The sequence below is a fragment of the Colias eurytheme genome, chromosome 6, assembly GCF_061535395.1.
Source record: "Colias eurytheme isolate Ceu_HAF_F1 chromosome 6, ilColEury1 Martin Lab GWU primary, whole genome shotgun sequence".
NCBI classification, from domain to species: domain Eukaryota; kingdom Metazoa; phylum Arthropoda; class Insecta; order Lepidoptera; family Pieridae; genus Colias; species Colias eurytheme.
This window is the reverse complement of record NC_142985.1, coordinates 1,319,420-1,342,309: the sequence shown is the minus strand read 5'-3', so window position 1 is coordinate 1,342,309 and position 22,890 is coordinate 1,319,420. Positions and strand designations below refer to the sequence as shown.

The window sequence follows — 22,890 nt, the reverse complement described above, 5'->3', positions numbered from 1 at the left end:
TGTGTGTTTATAGACCACCAAAGACAAACAAATTGGGATTTGTGAAGGAAATACTATATACTTTACTTAATAATGTGGAAACAGGCTATTATATTATATGTTTTCATTTACAATGTTTTGACTGCTTTATGTTCTAAATGCTATAATGGCTGCCAATGTAGGACAAGTCATGGTTTCGACCATAGGTACTGACTAATTTCCACAATCGATATACAATAAACCATAATTGATTCGAAATGCAATTATAAAACGTCTTTCATTTCCTCTTTTTAGGGTTCCGTAGCCAAAATGGCAAAAACGGAACCCTTATAGTTTCGTCATGTCCGTCTGTCCGTCTGTCCGTCTGTCCGTCTGTCACAGCCGATTTACTCGGAAACTATAAGTACTACAGTGATGAAATTTGATGGGAATATGTGTTGTATGAACCGCTACAAAAATATGACACTAAATAGTAAAAAAAAGAATTGGGGGTGGGGCCCCCCATACATGTAACTGAGGGATGAAATTTTTTTTTTCGATGTACATACCCGTGTGGGGTATCAATGGAAAGGTCTTTTAAAATGATATAAAGTTTTCTAAAAAACATTTTTCTTAAAGTGAACGGTTTTTGAGATATCAGCTCTCAAAGTCGTAAAAAGTATGTCCCCCCCCCTCTATTTTTATAACTACGGGGTATAAAATTCTAAAAAAAATAGAGGTGATGCATGCTAATTAACTCTTTCAACGATTTTTGGTTTGATCAAAGTATCTCTTATAGTTTTTGAGATAGGTTGATTTAACTGTAATTTATTATATTTGCTGCTACGGAACCCTTTGTGCGCGAGCCCGACTCGCACTTGGCCGGTTTATTTATATAAAATTTCAAATTATTGGTTTTACTTCTTCTTGTATTTTTTCCTACATTAATAAGGTTTTAACTTAATTATTATTTACAGATACTGCAATGTCGAACTACGTAGCAACAAATCTTCAGCGGAGTAACAGTTTATCTTGGCGGTCAATTAACACTGAATGCGTAAGTTATTTTGTAGATGTTATAAGGCTTCATTTAATTCCGATTGATTAAAGATACCCCGCTAAGTAATAGTTTGTTCTATTAACTACTTAAGTTCTTAAGCCGCTCTGGTCAAGGATCAATTATTATAAAGCTTTACAAGGTTAAGTAGAAAGATCCTTCTACTCAGTTTGAGTTCTGAAACAGAAAATAGGTGGATACCTACTGCTTTAAAATGGGTATTTTTCTTGTTGACACTAAAAAAGAAATATAGTCTTGTCTGGTAGAAATTACAATAAATTCGATTAGATTATAGTGAGTTTACTTACCTTTACAGAACTCAGGACAAGCCTGTGAAGGGTATCTTCTTGTCCCATTTAAAATGCTTGCGCCTTCAATGGATCTAGCTTATCATTGCGTAAATTATCTCCACATAACAAGCTACCAACCTCTATTTTTGGACACGTCGTTAAAACAAAACAATTATTAAAAACAATACCTAAAACCAGCGTTACTTGACCCGCACCTGTGACCAATTGTTACAGCCATTTAGCTGGTGAACTTTGCGCAACCCATAGCGGTCAAGGTGGCGAGCTAGAGGCTAGGTGACCAAGCTTTTAGCTTTTATAGGACTGAAAATTAATTGTAATTGCTTACAATTATGACGTGTCTACATAACTTTGGTAGTATAATCATGTAAAGTCAAACTAAAGTTGCAATGTGATCTTTTTATACTAAGTAATTATTTAGGTATAATATCAACGTCATGTATTATGGTAATTTTTCTTTTGATTAGCTTAGACTCTGAGTATGAAATGAAGGTAGATGTGTTCGTTCTCTTATAAATACTTTCACTGTCATGGCGAATATCATCAAGTGATTATAATTCAATGGAAATTATTTTAATGCTGTGAAAACCGAGACCGAACACGAGTCCCGAATTCTGACGAAATTATGGATACCGGTTGTACAAAACAATTACATACAGTATGTTTGTATCCAATTTTATGCGATGGTTTAACCTACATGTACGATGCAATGCATTTCGAACATTTGTTACCAAACGAAGCGTGAATGTTATTTTATATTTTGTTTTCTGAATTTAATTTTTATTGTTTTGCCCTAAATACCTACAATGCAGATTACTCAATAACATTCTTATATTTTACAATAATATTTACAAACATTACGTTAAATCTATACTAATCTATACTACGTTTGTTTGTTTGTTTGAACGCACTAATCTCAGGACCTACCGGTCCCATTTGAAAAATTCTTTCGGTGTTAGATAGCCCATTTATCGAGGAAGGCTAGGCTATAATATTATATAATTACGCTAAGACCAATAGCTAGTACTATATAATATTATCTGTGGTTATGCTGAATTGTACAATTTACATTTTCAACTTTAAGATTATTTTGGTTTATAAATGGACGATTTCTCAATTTATGAATGTTATTAAACTCGTTAGTTGTTACGAAAATCAAACCCAAACATTGATTCATTTCAATTAAGCTTATTTTTAAAAGTAATTTTCTTTTGTTTATACAACGACATCACTCGATTAGATCGTCGATTAACATAGGTAAGTACATTAATCGAAAATATCTCCTTATTTTAATCGAACATAAAATAAAAGACAATAGAAAAAGAAAATAATAATTGGATATTGAATATAGATTTCAGTAAATTATGAAATTTTGCAATAATACTTGTCTAGCGAGTGACCAAGTTAACGCTTACTTTTATTTTGCCAGCCAATTAAAAGTAATTGATGCGGTTTTACTTTGGTTTTACTTTCTATCAGAAAGTCACGTTTTTCTTCAATTTGATTTACTGTCACGTCTGTCAGATGAGATAGTTTTGTTTTATGATCTAGCTTTTCCTTGATTTTCACTAGTTTCTACATGAAATATTAATCGACTGGTATAACTGGCACCTCTGTGATCTTATTGCCAGTTTTTAGGGTTCCGTAGCCAAAATGGCAAAAACGGAACCCTTATAGTTTCGTCATGTCCGTCTGTCCGTCTGTCCGTCTGTCCGTCTGTCACAGCCGATTTACTCGGAAACTATAAGTACTACAGTGATGAAATTTGATGGGAATATGTGTTGTATGAACCGCTACAAAAATATGACACTAAATAGTAAAAAAAAGAATTGGGGGTGGGGCCCCCCATACATGCAACTGAGGGATGAAATTTTTTTTTTCGATGTACATACCCGTGTGGGGTATCAATGGAAAGGTCTTTTAAAATGATATAAAGTTTTCTAAAAAACATTTTTCTTAAAGTGAACGGTTTTTGAGATATCAGCTCTCAAAGTCGTAAAAAGTATGTCCCCCCCCCTCTATTTTTATAACTACGGGGTATAAAATTCTAAAAAAAATAGAGGTGATGCATGCTAATTAACTCTTTCAACGATTTTTAGTTTGATCAAAGTATCTCTTATAGTTTTTGAGATAGGTTGATTTAACTGTAATTTATTATATTTGCTGCTACGGAACCCTTTGTGCGCGAGCCCGACTCGCACTTGGCCGGTTTTTATTTTCATAATATGTGGATCTCTAGTCTATTAAATGTTAAATAGGACAAGTATAGATGCATTGATAAGAACTAGAGTTATTTATTTCTAATTAACTAGGTATCTAATATAATATTGAGACGTTAAGCCTTGATAATCGATTATTAATAAGCATTGAACAGACGCTATTTTTTTCTTTTGAGCAATATGCTGTATTTACCAATTAATAGAAATTTATTACTGAGGGTTTTAGGAAAGTTTCGTATAACACTTCATATAATCTATCTAGATTTTCAAATCCATACCTGTACCTGATACAGTATATTGCATAATATACATTAACCTTCACAGAAATTGACAGAAATTTTTCATAATGATTCATTAGCCTACCCTATTGTTCTTTACACAGTTCAACAAATGTCACAAAGGCAATTATTTCAGCTTAATATTCTCAAAACTAACCAAGCCATGTCTCGGTTCCATTCCCCGAGGTATCAAGGCACGCAGACAATTAAAGGAAACTGTGAATGGAAGGAAATTGCAGATGTCAACAGCATTGTCGGTTGTTACTGTTCTGTTGAATTTGTGAAACCACTTCGTTTAATGGCGTTAATTTTGGCAAGATAATGGTTTACAAGGTCTTTGGTTTTGGGGTTCTCGTTGTCTTAGTCATGTGAAGCAATGAACCTGTAAACGTATATATATTTTCCTAGATATTTTCAATGAAAGGTTAGCTGCGTCTAGAAAACCGAATATTCCTTTAACAAAACAAACGTTAGGTATTTCATTTTTGCATTTGATTCAATGTTATGGCACGTTATGGTATATTTTTTTAAACATAAGTATGTAATAAGTAACTTTATCCATAAAATGTCCAAATTTTTCACTGTTCCTGTGTTTCAACAACAGTTAATAGTGGCGAAAAATAAAAACCATGCATGAATCCTGTACCAAAACAAGCCTTGAACCAACTCAAGGGACAAGTTTTTCCTGCAGTTACATCTGGGTTCATTCGAGGTTAATTTTCAAGCTTCGGTATTGAGGAAAAAAATCTCATGTTTGCGTTGTATCTTTTGTCTTTTAATAAACATTTTGATGAAAGAATATTTGCTGTACAATTAGTGAAAAATGTTTGTATGAATTATGGTTAAATATTTGCGAAAAAAGATAAGGCTTTATGATATATCTACAATGTCAAAAATATCATTTGTCGGAACAAATCGTATACCTACGTATCGGAATACTTTTGTCTTCATTGTCGGAGCTGTAATAAAATAAAAGTTACTCTTATTATATGTTTAAATTAAAACTTTGCAACGGATTTTGTTGAGAGGTTTTTTTATAGTAGATACGCATACGAATAGTTCTTGAGGAGGGTACATAATTTGTTAAGGTTTCTACATAGAGGGCGAAGCTGCGCGCGGAAAGCTAGTATTTATATAAATGTCCAAATAAAAAAATCCTTGAATGTTGTTTTCATAGATTTTTACGTAATAAAATGTCCAAAAGATTGCTATCTAGCTTCCGGCAGCAATGGAAAACATCTTATCGTTTGCAAGTTGCATTTCGGTCGTACGTCAAGATTACAGATTGGCAGGTCTATTTTTATATTTATGGGTTTTATCTGGCTTTAAACACGTGATTCTATAAAGAGTTTACCTGATGCTGTAGAAGTCTCCTGAATACGACTGATCGTCGAATTTTAAACACGTATGAAAAACACTTTTGGAAAGGAAAGAAGAAAAAAATATCTATGTTAATCTTGACCGATAATTTAATAATAAGTAATTATCTGTCAAGTCACCAGTAATTAGCACCTGTGATTAGCACAATTCGAACTTATATGATTGTATGTGCAACAGAATTCTCAATAAACCATCTAAATATAGGTACGGTTTCTCAAGTTTTTCCCCGTATTTTCTCATGGCAACTATTGCACGCCTCATAAGCGGAGCGTTGAGGTGGGTACTACTGTCACTTCGCGCAAAACATCTGATTTTTCAAACTTAAAATGTCTTTATGTATCATACATTGCACTTGTAAGATAATACATACACACACATATTAAGAAAAAACACTATTTTTAACGTTCATGATATTTTTGATGTCATTTTTGTTATTTAAACTAGTTAAAAAACAGTTTAAAAAAGTTCTGTCTTGGACGTCCGTGTGTCTGTATGTGCGGATCCTTTTTCTTGTTAACACGATAGCGACCGAAATACTTTACTAATCGAGTCTTTTTTTTTCTCTTACGCTTGAGTTGAGACTTACGCTCAGGAATAGAACCCTTTCATTTTTCAGGGTCTGATTCGATGTGGTTTAATTGTTATTAAATAAACAAAAATAATAATTAATAAATATTTATTAAAAAAAATTATGAGGCGTGCACTTTTGGATTTTCCAAATTATTTTATATTTATGGGATGAGAGACGCCGCTTTCTATCAATCATTAGAGGGAAACGGAAACGTTGAAGACTCAAGTTTAACTTCCTTTTTGATGTTTCCTTTACTTTTTGCTAAGATGTTGAGTTATGGCGGGAAAATAGGTTAGGTAATTATCATTGTGATTAGTGTACAGTTTACGTAGTAGCTGTGGTAGTAGGTGACTTTACTAATCTGTGGTAAGGTGCAGTGTACACTTTTATGATAATGTTTTACGTTTTTTTATTGTGTTGTTGTAGTAAAGCAGGTAAGTATTAGTTATTCTGATTGGGTCTGCAGATTTGTATTTATGTTTCAGCTTTGAGAATTAGTGAAAAGTATTAGGTACATAAGCTGAATAAATTGTATCTATGAAATGAGAAATATGTAAAAATGTATGTAATGTATGTATGTAATGTAATTGAGATAGAATAGTAGAATAATTGAACATAACCATTAACCTTGTGTGTATATGTTTGGTATCAGATAAACTATGTACTAACAAACTTGGTAGATACAATATATAAATTGCGCAATACGCCATTGCGCCTGTCGATCATTGATTGATTTATGGGAAGGTCATTAGAATTGTAAATAAAAAAAATTATAACAAAGAAAAACGCTACAAATTTATCGGATAATTAAATATGATAGATATTTTAAAATTAAAATGAAATGAAATGATTTATTTGTATGAATTGTGGTTACAAAATACAAAGCAAAGTTATAATAAATTTCACGTCCGCACAATTCGCCAACAATTGGCATACAAATATTTTAATTTTATAATTTAAACTAATTCACGTAAGTTATTATTTAAACAATATATTATTTACATTAGTTCATTTTACATTAGGTATAAATAATTATAATATAGCAATATGACAATTTGATTATTACATTCTATTACATTATAATTGATTTCTTACGTCAATTTTGTCAATAGGTTAACATTTATCGTTTCGGTAATTATAATCTAAAGGAATATAAACAGTGATTAATAAGCCACGCTTTTAATTTTTTGTGCATTAAATTTTTTGGTAGTTCCCTTATATGTTTTGGTATATGGTTAAAAATCTTTACACACATTACACTTGCATTATTTTGGTAGAGTGCTGAACGGCAGTTAGGCATCATTAAACGTGTGGGATCTCTTAGTCCCAGTATAGAGTGGTCTTTCATGCTTTTAAAAAGTTCACTATGTTTTTTGACAAAAATACAAATTTCCAAAACGTATAATCCCGTGAGTGTTAAAAGATGGTGTGGAATACATTTGTCACGTCCGTCGAGTTGCCCCAGAATATAATTCCATACCGTATCACAGATGTAACGTATCCGTAATATGCGGTAAACAAATAAATTAAAACAAGCAATTAATATTATATTCTATGTAAAGTCTTAAATTCAATAAATCTTTGTATTTGATTGTATACCACACCCATCAGACTGATATAATTGTATACTTTTATCTTTCTAACTTGAATGGATTTTTAACAATTTTACAACCATAGCGACCGCTAGGTCCTTTACAATTTTGCCGAAAATAATTGCTATTCTTTCTGCGGTATCTTTTATGTTTTAGTTTTCCCGTTAGTGTGTAAAATTAATTGCATCGATTAAGAACATTCCGTTGTAGGTTTTATCGGAAATCGTTCAAGATCATTTCATAATTAGATCTATTATAATGTCGTTATATAATATGCAATTTCTACACATTGTATTAGTAGGGATCGAAAAGTTGTAGAAATATGTTTATTTTTAGACTTAGATCTGCTTAACTTAATATAAACATTAAATATTCGAATAGTTGATATTTAAGAATGCTTATAATAATTATTTTTTAAACAAAATAGGTATACTATTGAAGATTGAAGATGAGGTGTGAACATAGTAAAAAACAATAAAGTAAAATAATTTATTTTGGTTAAGAAATAAAAAATACAATATTTTAAATTTAAAAATAATGACGAATAAAATTGTTATCAAAGCAACGAGGTACTAAATTAAACTACGTACTTGTTCAATTTCTTACTCTGTAAAAAAAGTTAAAATAGTTAAGTTAGTTTTAAGTTAAAATACATTGAAATATCGAATAATCAATTAGTTAATTAACAGTATACACAATGGTGACTAAAACGATTTCTTTTCACAAAGTTAATAAAAGTCGATTACAATCTGCTTTTGTTATATTTCGTGATTCATATATTAATTCAAGTGTTATTGCGTACATTGTACATATTTATTCCATCATCATTGTTTATTACGTTTCGTAATACATTTATTTTGAAATGTTTTTGTTTTACTAGAACAGTTCATTGTTGGTCTTATCTGGTTGATATTTTTATATCTTTACGGAGATACAATAGGGCTATGTAATTAGAAACGCAGTCTCAATTTCAAGTCATATTGCAAAACTATGTTATAGCTCATAAAATATTGTAGTTTTTGTACTTTTGTACACGATCTAAAGGGATTAATCAAAAGGTTTTATTTATTAACTACCTTTCCGCCCCCGATTTCGCGCGTGTTTTTAAAGAAAACCCCGCATAGGTATAGTAGGATGGAATAGTTTCCATTCTTGTAGGATGGAGGATTTCCGTCATTTCTCATTAAATTATTAATAATTCTATTTATACAAATAGAATATGCATCCCGCAGGCTTTATGTTTGTTTTTCTGGGGATGGGATACTTTTTCTCTCGTCGATTACTCCATTGGGTATGCGCCTTAGGTAAAATGCTATTTGATAAAAGTTTTAAAGTTGAACTTTTTGACTCCAATATTAACGTAGGCTTTCATTCTGGAAACTTACCAACTTGGGGACTGTCTGAAGCTGTGTTGGAGCGAGAGGCATGACCGCAACGAACAAGCCTATTCGATTCATTCTCGATTCCATAATATCAGCTCACTTCTCGGCTTATTATCGTTCTCATTCGAGTTCGAGAATCGAGTCAGTGTCGCGCCGACTCTCAACGTGTGTGCGTGTCTCGTCTCGCTCGATTATAAATATCGTGTAAAACTGAATAAACGTTTTTAGTGTTTGAAAATTTATCGAATAACGAATCGCATGTTGTGATACAGTGCGTTCTGTTGGAATTTTTATAAATCCGCCATCGGACGGAAGCATAACGATCAAAACAAAACTGTCATCTATGTTGTTTGAATGGTATCCGATAATTATTAGTTTGGTAAAAGTGAGTGTGTGTGCTGTGAACACTTTTAAAGCTTAATGTTTAAATCGGAACTCAATTAAGCTTTCGTGGACGTCTTCTCTCAGTTTAGAAACACAAATGTTGAAGTTGGTGAGTGGATTCTTATGCCGTATGCTGATTTCCTCAGTTAATGCGTCATCAAACTTGATATATTGTCGAGTTTTTATGTAGTTTTAATACATCGTCAATTGTAATTGAAAACGAACATGGTTTAACTATTTATTGATAATGTTAATAACATTTGATAAAGATAAGATAATCGTTCAAATTTCGTAATGCACACACGCTTATTATGTAGATTGTTGGCTTGTTCATATGTTTTTAATTGCTGTCAGAAATCAGAATTTGGTTTTAATGACAGTTACCAATTACCATGTCGCTATTGTCAATTAAGTTGGAAAGTAAAGCCGAAGGTGAACGAGAAACTAGGCAAAATTAAGAAACTATGAAAATTATACGATCATTTGAATTTGAGATTATGCGTAAACAAAAGAAGTGGCACCAGGCATAATTGAGTGCAACTTTCTTGGTTTTTGCAAGCATCAGTGCTCGTATAAGTTTTTTAAATTACTTCCATTGTTTTCAAGTTTCAAACAATGCTCCAGAGTATGGAAAGTGAATCGATAGAGTTTCGTTCATGTTGCGTTAAGTGATTTTACATGCATCATTGGATCGCAATTTTTTGCTCAAGGCATTCATTCTTATCTCACTTTTAATTGAGATTTCGTAGTTGTTTATTATAGCTGTAACATTTCTTATAGATGAGATTAATATTTTATCGTATTGATATTGCAATGGGATGGCTGTGGAATAAGAATTAGTCTTATCCTTCTTTTGCCTTACTACGCCTTACCTCTTCTTCTACATTATTCATCTAAATAATAAATTTCTTCGTTCATCTCAATTTGTCTACAAACACAATAGTGGATGATCCGAATCAACTGTCGTTTTTTGTAATTACCGCTCTCATAGTGGTTGACCTACAGAACTTGCATTGTCGACTGGAAGCTCAGAAAGGTTCACATTTCGCATTGTTTCATTATATGAATTACGACCAAGACTAGGTACTTTGTCGGTAAATAATGTATCAATTTTGTTTCCTTGTGCTACTCGTTGTTTATCCTAGTCTAAAAAGTGTGATTCATTCGACATTTCCGAATATAGAGACACCAGAAATAAAAAGTCATTAGAAGCTTTTCTGTGCATTGGGGACAAAAAATATCTTCTAACTTTTTTATAAAGTAAGTCAACTTACCTATTTCGGTTCTGGGTATTCTGAACCCTTGCGGTTGCTGTCATATGAACTGGTGATAAAAATAGATTTTTCATTTCCGACATGCTCATTTATAACAGCGATAAGGCTGCCTCTGAACATTGTTAACTTTAATTTACTTTTCGTTATGAGGTAAAAATTATTAATTAGATAGGTAATTAATTTTCATATACCCATTGACTATGCTTTGAATTAGAGAAGAGAAGAATTTGCTAATCAAATATTGTTAATTTTATTACCATTTTCTCCAAACGATGTCCAACGGCGAGATGGCCGTAGCTAAAAACATAACATGCGTACACTTAAATAAAACTGACTGTCAAGCATATAAAAAATAACGAGTTACGCTTGCAGCTTTCTACAAATCTAGTTTCGACATAAAACGTTTTTAGCGATCATCGTTCAACTTTCATGATATAAATGCGCCTCGTAACAGTTGGACGACAATGCATTACGAGTTAAGATGCATGAAAAGAGCCACTTGGCGAAATAAACACGAAATTGCTGGCTTTCTTTCACTCGAGGATTTGTCCCACTTACCCATATATTCGTTTATACCAACTTGCGTGTTTCTGCACAGTGCACATAATATCGCTACATTAATCATGACTGATGATTTTCTCTTGTCATTTTGAAGATTGAACAATGTTTACTTTTTAATTTTATATCAAGCTTAAGATTTTAATCAATAAAGTATCTTGTTTTAAATTAATAGAATTTAAACTCAATAGGTACCTTTGGTTAAATTAAACTGTGCATAGTGCCAACAATTATGACGAAACTAACACATCTACTTCCAATTGTCAAAATGACAGCGCGGTAAATCCACAGGCACAGATTATCCAATCAGCCACTGTCACTCCAAAATGTCCATAAAAAGCAGCCTATTGCAAAAATTTAATATTTTCTAAAATTAAAATGGTTTTGTTCGTATAAACATGACGCCAATTGGATTACACTTGATCCTAGTCTTTACACGGTCACCTTGAACTTAGTAAACACTGCCTTGGTTAAATCGTTAACGCCATTATAATTTTAGTATCCATTGTTTTAAGTTCTACAATCGCTTATACGGATTGTGTTATATGGCTTCGCAATAATTATTAGTTTTATACACACGTGTGAATTTACACCTTCATTATAAGTTAAAAGGTTCATTTTGCAATGTTTGTTGGTTAAGTGTTTAACACGTCTCGGTTTTTATTGAAACGAAGTTTTATGAATATTGTCGTAAAGTGCATAAACCAGTAAGATACGTACCTAGTGTTGAAAATTTTAAAATTAATCAATTTCTAGCATTGAAATTATATAAACAACATAGGTACTTACTATGGTAGTCAGTCAATTATTTATAAGCGATTTAATTATTTTGGGGGAATTATGGGGTAGCAAATGTCGGACCCCTATTGTTACAATCTTCCACCATATCGCCTCTCACCTGTGTCGTGGGAACACAAAACAGACAAATACCATTTTCCCCCAAAATAATGTTAATCCTGGCTTGCGTAACATCTCATCCATTATTGATTGTCATTTATTTACTCGTCTCATTCTTAGCAGACAAATATTAATATATCATTTGGTTACACAACTAGAAACGTCACAACATTTTTGTTAAGTCACCGTTTAGATAATTTCACGATAAACTCATATGTAATATTTAAGTAGGTACATAGGTAATATTTATATGCATTTTTGTGATGTGGATGTGTGTAGGTAACTTATCTTATTGCTTGTTGAGTATTGAGATTTAACTGTGTATCACATGACTCGATTGTAGTTAGATAAGTTAAACCGGGTAATTTAAATATGTCGCAATTGCTATGAGTGTTCGATAATCCCGTTAATTCCAATACTAAATGTAGGTATTTGTTTCATATTGGCAAATTAAAGGTCAGTTTTGACTTTTGAATGGCCAATCAAATTGGACTCGGTTTTTTCGAATAAAAATTTAAATTAAATTGGTAGGCATCGTAATTTTTTTGGATATTTCAGAATAATAGAAATGTAAATTAAATATTACGACTACAGGCATTTAAAACATGCATGGTCACGAAGCGTTAATTTCCTCTAAAGTACCTAACTATTGAATTTCGAAATAGTAAAACTTTTCAAAACAAGACATTTACGTAAAATAAAAGGAGAAAATGTTATCACAGATTAAACACAAAGCCAAGTCTCTTAGCAACAACGGATCTTGACATATAAATAATGATAAATTATGTAATTTTCGTGTATATTGGAAATCACCTTTCTCCGTGTTCGATGCTCATTCCGGATGTAAAGGTATTCGCCAGAATGTCGGCGTCTGATGTCACTGTGAATCACAAATAAAATACGAGTTTTGTTCAAGATTAAAGTCTTATATCGTCATGTTTCTTGAAAATCCTTGGAGATGATGCTAAGGATTATATTTGCATTGATAAATCTTTGTCATTAAAATTTTTAATATGTAATCCTTACTAATATTATAAATGCGAAAGTAACTCTGTCTGTCTGTCTGTTACTCAATCACGCCTAAACTACTGAACCAATTTACATGAAATTTGGTATGGAGATATTTTGATACCCGAGAAAGGACATAGGCTACCTTTTATTGCAAAATATATACCACGGGCGAAGCCGGGGCGGACCACTAGTATGTAATAATATGAGTTTGACATTATGTACAGTAGGTAGGTAGGTACTTAGAGGAAGGAAAGAAACAAGAATATATATTTATTTTAATGAATGCATTAATATATGAGCTTTATTGTACACCAATTTGGACAATTTAAAAACTTAGTTACATGTAAACAACGTTCATAAGGCGGACTTATCGCTGACAGCGATCTCTACCAGACAATCCAAAAGACAAGGAAAGTTTATTACTGAGTGGGGGTGGTGCATCTTAAATACAAGCAGTGATAAATATTAAATAATTACTATATGCATACATACAAACGTAATCTTAATCTTATCTTAATACTATTATAAAGGCGAAAGTTTGTATGGATGTATGGATGTATGGATGTATGGATGTTTGTTACTCTTTCACGTAAAAACTACTGAACCGATTACAATGAAATTTGGCACACATATAGAGGGTAACTTGGATTAACACATAGGATAGGTTTTATCCCGGAAATCCCACGGGAACGGGAACTATGCGGGTTTTCCTTTGAAAACGCGGGCGAAGCCGCGGGCGGAAATCTAGTAATTACATATAACTATACACATACATACATACTTAAATATATGTTGCTATAGAACATTGTATTTTCGTAAAATACCTGAAAACAAACTGTATCTAAGTCGGCCATTCAAAAGTCTGACACTACATTTAAATCAGATCAGTGATATTTATACCAAATAAAGCCTATCCTGTTAGAGAGATAAGATAAAAAAAGTAAATAATAATCGAAGGGCGCCAAAATCTAATTATTTTATCTATACTAAAAATAAAATACGTTCACACATTTTATATGAAGAATCAACTGTTATCTACTATTTTAGAAATTCTGTAGTTTGAGCTTCAGAAGAAGACAAGAGGTAGAATGAATTGATGAATAATTAATATTAATGTAAAGTATTATCGTTTATCTATACTAATATTATAAAGAGGAAAGGTTTGTACGTATGGTTTTTCACGCATAAACTTCTGAACCGATTACAATGAAATTTAGCACACATAGTATAGAGGGTAACTTGGATTAACACATAGGATAGGTTTTATCCCGGAAATCCCACGGGAATGGGAACTATGCGTTTTTTTCCTTTGAAAACGCGGGCGAAGCCGCAGGCGGAAATCTAGTTTTAGGATAAGTTAGCAACTTCTTATGAAAAATTAATAATATTATATGAACGTACTTTAGACGCGCTGAGCTGTCATGTAATAATGACTATTCAAGGCAACTTGTTATTTAAAATACATAATGATAAATTGTATATTTATAATTTTAATAGTAGTTACAAGAAACATGCATAGATAAGATAACAAAATTAGGTGTCATTATCATATAACAGAAAGATTTTTAATAACGATATGTTTTTAGTTCACGACTCTAGTGTTGCTACAAAGAAAATTAGGTTTATTTTTAATCTGTATGACACAGATTAAAAATAATTTGGATTATAATGCAATCACTGGATATTTAGTGCATTTTATCATCAGCCTGTACATCAAATGTGATAAGATATAGTAAGCCTGCGTACATAGGGTGACAAAAACATAACATGGTTTCATACAAATAAACATTTCAAAATTTAGGAATTTTTAAATTTATTTTGCAATGATACTGTTCATTCTAATTTCGTAAGTAAGTATTGCACAAAGTCAAATAATATAAAATAAATTATATACCTACCTATTTATTTCAAAAATTGTAATTTATTTTTCATTTGAAATGAACACATACCTATAGGTACTTAGGTATTTTACTAATTATATATAAATACTTTTAAACAGCTGACGCTAAATTTAAAAAGACCTATTCAACAACAAATGATAGACCACGGCACCTGTTTCATAAGCACAAGAAAAAAAAACTTACCACCTTGTCAGGTAAAGGTCGACCCTTTTTATCCTTTTCTATAGCAGGTGGGCAAGATGGGATAAAACGCTGCCTATAATTCTTGCATACATTACCATCTTATAACGTTAAGTGTGTCAATGTATTGAACATTAGCAGTAATGTATTAAAAACATTGCGTTTTTCTCAAAATAAATTCCACTAGGCTTCTGTTTGCACTATTCTAGACGTGGAAAAGGTCAGTAAACAGGCTTGTGTTTATTTTGAATTGTTTATGCGTGCGTGTTGAGAACACGTTGGAAACGAAATATTATCAAACTAAAGGCTTCACGCACTTATTTAAAGTTGAAATAATAATAAATTCCTTCCTATCGGTTGTTTTGATTATTTTAGTTTTAAGTTACGTACTTACCACCCGATTTACCAAGTACTTAAGTAAAGCATAAATATATGTATATAGGTATCTCAAAATATTTAACAGAATTTAATAAGAAGTGAATTTAAGTACATAGTTCAAAACTACGGAAATCCATTCCATTTTCCATTACTCAATGAGAAACTAAGGTTTTTTAGTGAGTAACTTAGTGAAAACAAAAAATACAAAATCACTCCTCTATCAGAAGCCGAATAATAAAAAATAAATTATAGCCTTGCGTAACTTTAGAACACTTATTAATTACTTGTCTAATTATGAAGAATGAATAATGACACAAGTGTGAATCTGGCTAATTAAGCGAAGTTAAAATATAATTAGTATTTTGTTTAACGCGGTTACAAAATCAGAAGCTGTTATTTTTTGTTTATGTGTCTGCTTTCTCCCCCACGCTAAGGTCGTTAAGGCCAATTTTCTACTTCAAAATGTCATCTTTTATTTATGAACTGTATGTGAAATTGCCTGATTGTTTCTGAGTATAAGCCCAATGACAAAATACTAATTACTTTTGAGTATAGGTAGAATAATGATAAGTCAATCGAATTGTAATTTACAATGTTAATTGGAGTGTTTCTTGTAATATTGCATTCGTGCAAAAAAAGTATACCTAAGTACTTCACATATGATTCAAAATCGTTCCTAAGAGAAGCTTGAATAAATGCTCGAGTTTATTATATTTTTAAAGTATGATTTATACACTAAGTAGGTATATATGGAACATAAATTATAGCTAATTTAATAAAATTTAGCTGAATAAATATGCATTGCATTGTTAATAAATTTAAATTAATCTTAAACGTTAACAACAATTAACCGTTTACAAGATCTCCGTGTAAACACTAATTCATTACAACAGAATCATAAATTAGACTGAAAATTACAATTTCTCGCGAAATATTAGACTCAGGAAATACGGAAACAGGTGTAGATAGTTGAGATAACTCATATTACACGGTATTACATAAGCTTATCATCTTACAAATCAGTTATGAATATGAATACGTTTATATAACTATCATAGTAAGTAATTGATGTACTTTCCTTTTTGTGCCTAGTACATTGTTGGGAAATATATCGTTTAGTAAGTGGGCTTACCTATGTACTGTATGGTTGAAGTATTGCCACAACAAAAAAATATCACCGTATAAAACAATTTACAACGCGGGCGAAGTCACGGGCTGAAACTAACATAAAATGCTGAAACTAACATAATACTGACTACTATGAGATTTTTTAAAAATAAAAAATCAATATTACGCTGTTGAATGGCTCAATAATTTATTAAAGCTTTAGTCAATAGAAAAACTTAACCGTCGCAAATAATTCGTCGCAGAACATTTTGAAGCAGGATTATTTATAGCTATAAACTAAATTAATACAATAATTGCCTAATTATTATAATTAATGCCAAAACTTGTGTTGTTTATTATTAATTAAAGTGCCATAAATGTACACATAAGGTTTAACTCTTAAAATATATGGAGCGGAAGGACATTGATAAAACATTTAGACATTTTATATTTTTAATATATTATCTGTAAATTTTGTAATTTTAAATGTGTCAAGGACAAATTATTGTTTTGAAACAAAACATTGAAAACATACCTATTTGATACAGATACAAGTCTTAGTTGTTAAATTAATATCGAAACTTTAACCTTTATTCATCAATACATGTACAATTTTTACAAGAAATACAATATAAGGTTTTTAGTTTAATTTATTTGAACAAGCATCAACCGATTTTTACAAACTTTCGCTCTTCTAGCAAACTTACTACATATAAATATAACAGTAAAATATCTATAGCCAAAATTTCTCATTAAAGTATTTACATGTAAAACCTTATATTATGTACATGATAGATTTAAATTGTCAATGTTACAGGCTCTTGCGCCACGCTATTGTTCACAACAAATAGACTGTGACTTGTTAAGGCTGTGTTGTAATAATTACGTTTGTATGGTCAGATACACCATAGGACTAATAAATATAGGGCTTGATCGAGTTGTGTTACGAAACGACTTCGCGTAGAAACTATATCTATATACCTAAGTAGTGGCAATAAATGTACTACCAATGCTTTGATTTTTTCCATGAAGTCTTAATTCTTTGTGACAGATTGACTTGTGATTATTCTATTCACAGGGCACAAACAAAAAAGACGGTAATGTCATTTTGTCAGCAAAAAAATCTTGAGTGATTATGGCGGTCGTATAGGTATTGTATCCATGCATATATGGCAACCTTAAAAACTTTCCTGTGTTCCGAGTAGTATAACAAAGAAGCTACCAATAAATATATCAAAATAACATGTATGTAGTTATGTTATAAGATTGTTTTATTTATTTTTTATTTATTTATAATCTTTATTGCATACAACACAAATACAAATTTCACACACACAGACAGGACATTTGATGCAAAGGGCGGCTTTATTGCTTCAAGCAATTTCTTCCAAGCTAGATTGGTGTGGTCTATACGCATTTTCCCTCCATTTACTAGGAGCTACTTAAAATTCATACTAGGTTTAACTAAAGTATTCATGAATATGTAAGTTATTGTAAAACTCGAGATCTCAGTGGAAATCTTGACATTTGCCTTGAATAGAGGCTTTATATGTAAATGATTCATGGTAGTTTCATTAATATTTGTGGGTTGATAAAAGGTTGACAGTTCTTGTATTAAGTATTGTTTAATCCCATGTTATATAACAGTTATATTTTAGAAACTCTAAGGGCTCAATATGTTCACAGCAACTATTATAATATACTTAGGTTTACTAAAGGAGAAAGTATTTTTCTGAAAATTTCTAATATTCGGAAATATTATTCCGCAAGAAATGAAAAGAAAGGAGATAGAATTAGTTATTCAATAAGACTAAAAATAAAAACTATCTATTTAGGTACATTAAACTCAATATAACATGTAGGTAATGGTGTAATAGCAGACTAAACCATAGACGCATTTTCATAAATCAAGAAAACTATGGATTTAAAATCAATGGCATAAACAGTTATTCAATATAAAAAAATGGGCATAAAATATCAAAACAGTTAAACATATTCGCCAATTTTCATACATAATAGCGTTAATAATTCATATTAAAATACCATAAAGTTTCATTGCTATGGAGTTATATGTTTGACATTGATAAAAGGTCACTGCCGCATGGCATGAATACCTATGTGTTATAATGAAATCCACACTATATTTAAGTAAATTACTGGTTGAAAGACTTGAAACTTGAAAGCAATGTCTTTTAAAGCGGTACTTTTTAAGTAGTTTGGCGTATACATGCAATCTATAATTACGCTGCGTTCATGATTTCATTAAATCAAATCTTAATTAGTTGTATTAGTAACCTGAACATTCTGTTATTCTGTTCTTAATTATGTGTAAAATATTTGTCTTGACATAAATATGAATTTTTAATCTGTATTTAAACTGTCTATAGAAGGAATTTGAACTTTGTTTACAGAGTCAAGGTCCTTTAAAATTAATTAACTGTATTAAAAGAGAAGAGAAGAGATATTTTAATTCTTCTTTCGTGATTAATTTCACAAACATTCCAAACGTTGTAAAAACACATCATGCATTAAACATTCCACATAGGAAGATTTGTAAATTTCATCATTTATAATTTCACTGAGATGACATTTTTATGTGTAATTTTAGTAAGATTCCCAAATGACGAAATAAACATATTTGCCTTGAGTTAAAATTTTCAAAACTGGCAACTCTTGGTTAAATTTTTGCAACGTCACGCACAATTTTGTAACTCTATTCAAATAAACATTCATATAGGTGTGCAAAATATTCCGCAATTGACCACACCTAGTTAATTTAAGATGTAGACTTAAGTCATTAATTTAAACCGAATTAATGCAAGCAATTTATCAAAGGCCTTGTCGATTTTCGCAGATACGTCATTAATGGGGTGCGGCCTTTACTTTGATGATAATATTTTTTGTAAAATATATGCATTGGCCTTACATAATGTAACACAAGGATCTTTTATATAAAATCGATTTTGTATTAGTGGCTAGCATTTCTTACACTTCAATGTTTTTAATCTCTGACGAAAGAAATGTGTGTCAAAACCAGAGGTTGAATATTGGCACCATGGACGTATAAAAAAAGACGGACGCCGTATTACGAACTAACAACGTGAAGCCACCATAGTAAGCTAGCGATCGTGTAAAGACAATAAACACGCACACACTCTCACCATAGTAAGCTAGTCGGCCGCCATTACGTCGTGAACTACCGACTGATTAACTGCGTCACTGTTTCACAAAAAATATTTAAAATGCCGTCTTGCGTGGTTAAATGGTGTCGCAACAGTACAATTTTAAATAACAAATCACAAGGGATTACATTCCACAGGGAAGCAAGTTATTTCTTTTATGTTTTAATGACAAAATTATTACGGCAAAATTTATAGAAAAAAATACAGCCGCCATTGTCATCAACACAGCTGTTGCCATGGCAACATGGCACACACACATGGATGTTTCGCCGCCATTACTAGGCTTCACTCAATGTTTAGGCGATATACCGTCCGTCTTTTTTTATACGTCCATGATTGGCACATATTTTTTATTCTATGACACGATGGTCGCGGTTTTTTTTAGTCATTACATAATATTCTATTTTTAATGATAATACAAGATAAACCTCAGTATGTAATTATTTATAGAAACAATGAAACTAATGGATTAAATATGATAATCAGTTTAATAGCGAGTTCTTTTGATCTTTGACTAGTTACTAATTACAGTCTTCAAGTAGATAATATTTGCAAGAGATCATCATTATACCTACGCATTATATTTTAATAAGATTATTTATTCGTCATAAAACTATTATGTACCTAAGTAGAGTAAGTACATAGTTTGTGTTTTAACCGTTAAATCTGTTATTGAAAATTTATTCAACATTGATTGGTATTAATTGACTCTACAGTTTTTAATAACCTAAAAAAAAACAAAGATATATTTTGCATTAAAATATATTTAGCATTCAAATCGTTCTAGTAAATTATGCTTCATATATTAATATTTCGTGGTCTTTCTGGTTGTTTTTATTGTCAGTGACGATATCTGATTACGTAAATTTCTTTAATGAAACGTAACATGATTTAATCACTTGTTTGATTGTAGAGATAATATTATCATTTATCTGATATGTTAGCAGGATTGATTAAATGTTATTATTAAGCTATTGCATAGCTTCTATAGCGGGCCTTGAGCGCGGGGACCGAATTGAGAAATTCCGTAACGAAAAAACCTCACGCTCCCCACTCCGACGGACACGGAGGTTTGGCTTGAAGGCATGCTATGCAATAGCTTTACCACACGTCTTTTATGAAAATACAGCACCCATAAACACTAATCAAAGCTCAGTTTTTCGGAAAGTATTCACAAGAATTAGGTTTGATTAGCCCCGTTTTTTAACCGACTTCTGTTATCTATTTTATCAAGGAAAATCAGATTTGATACTAGTGTTTTGTATGTATAAAGGCTAGGCCAATAGATTTGCTATCTTACTACTAATCAGGAGATAAAAATGAAATTCGTTACAATTACTAGGATGTGGAATTTAAAGAATTAGAACATGGCATCAATATTTGACTGTCACTATGTTACTATAATAATATAAAGTATTCATGGCATTTGTTAAACAATAAACTACATAGTTTATCCAATATGTTGTATACTAGGTAATATTGGAATATCTAAGCCCTGGAATGGCGGAAGATGTGCGTTCGAATCCCTCCTCTCCTCTTTCTATTCTTTAAAAATTATATTCATACTTTGGCCTTGAATCCAGGGATATCTCAGTCTGATTGACGTTGTAAATGCCATTCTACCGCATTTATCAAATTTCCAACATTCCAGATATACTTATTTATTTATTTATTTATTTATTTAGATAGGTACACATCACAGCTGACAATTTTGACTAATTATACACAAATTTAATCACGTCATGTTGCGGTAAAATGCCAGCCAAATTGTATGTACACAGCACAGTTGAGGTTAAAAAAAAATATTAAAAATTACATTATTTAGCACAATTCATAGATCAAGTAAAATTGTTTTAAATACATGTCATAAAATAAATTGAATCCAAATCATAGTACAGATAAATACTAGTTATGTTTCCAGGAATCCCCTGAGGTTCGGGTGTCGCTGCCGGTGCCGCGGGCGCCGGACCCCACCGCCCTGGCGGCGTACTGGGCGGAGTATGAGGACCTCTGCCGGCAGATCAGCACAGCAGCCCAGACTGATGATGATGAGAACCATTATGAAGGTAAGGGATAGTGTGTCCTATGTGTTAGGTGGTAGGGTTTTTTTTGGAAGTAATAGGATGATGTTTTTGTAAAATGTTTGGTTTAGAAGTTATTTGTACGGTGTTGAGCCTTGAAGCACAGGTAATAAATAAGTATAAACTCAATAATTTTTATTTAAATTTTAGGTACGAAGATAAGTCTTAAATAAAGACCTTAATTTATACACATGTAAAGCATTTATTAGCTATGAAAAATTTAAATCTATATATCTATAATACTAATATTATAAAGCTGAAGAGTTTGTTTGTTTGTTTGTTTGAACGCGCTAATCTCGGGAACTACTGGTCTGATTTGAAAAATTATTTCGGTGTTAGATAGCTCATTTATCGAGGAAGGCTATAGGCTATATACCATCACGCTACGACCAACAGGAGAGGAGCCACGGGGGTGAAACCGCGCGGAGCGGCTAGTATTTTATATAGCCACTTTGAAACAATTTAAGCATTGAATAACCAAGAATAAATAAATAATAATATATTCAGCATTATCATAGCTGTACAAGTGTTAATCAATAATTAATCACTTTGACAAATTGGCACATAATTTAAACGAAACATTAGTGTTGAAATTATGAAAAGACGCTTAAATATATGCAATTATTTAGCAAGATGACCTCTGTTATAATATTTGAAGGAATTCAAGAAGTTAAGTTAAATTTAAACTTCTGTGTATATTTTCTGCCCATTAAAGTCAGAATTTTGATAAATTTACAAAATATTTCGACATCTACTAAATACATCTACTAATTAAAGTAACTGTTTTTAAAAAATAATATTATATCTACACAATTCATTATTTTATTACGACATTACAAATTATGAGTTATAATTGCAAAACATCCGAATGCTCTCATTATACTTACTATTAATTCATATCAGTTTTGTAATTTCTTGCAAGACGTCCGTCAATTGCATTGACCAATTTTTTAGTTTTTTTTTCTTATATGGTAACACGTGCGCAGGAAACATTAGTCTATATTGCGTTGTAATTATTTGCATATTAACTGTGCTTTAGTAATTATGTTTTTAAGTCTAGGTTATACAATCTAGTTTTTACACGTCTGTGTGCTGCAAAAATATATAAAAAAATACATTTTGCAATTTCTCAACTTCTAATGAAAATTTTAGCTAATTCAATAACGTAGAAAGTAATATATTGTTCTTCTTT

The 22,890-nt window shown here is 31.3% G+C and overlaps 1 protein-coding gene across 2 annotated transcripts in view; it reads left to right on the top strand.

Moving 5' to 3' along the window:
- The first annotated feature begins 936 nt into the window (after positions 1 to 936).
- conu (Rho GTPase-activating protein conundrum) overlaps positions 937 to 22,890 on the top strand; it is a 63,650-nt gene continuing 41,696 nt past the window's right edge. The window contains exons 1-2 of one of the 2 annotated variants that reach the window (XM_090102410.1): positions 937 to 1,015; positions 21,539 to 21,683. In XM_090102410.1, coding sequence (XP_089958536.1) covers positions 944 to 1,015; positions 21,539 to 21,683 — 217 coding nt within the window. In that variant the 5' untranslated portion in view covers positions 937 to 943. Of the gene's footprint in view, positions 1,016 to 8,875; positions 9,239 to 21,538; positions 21,684 to 22,890 lie in introns of those variants that run through there. The other variant, XM_090102411.1, reaches the window with a different exon arrangement.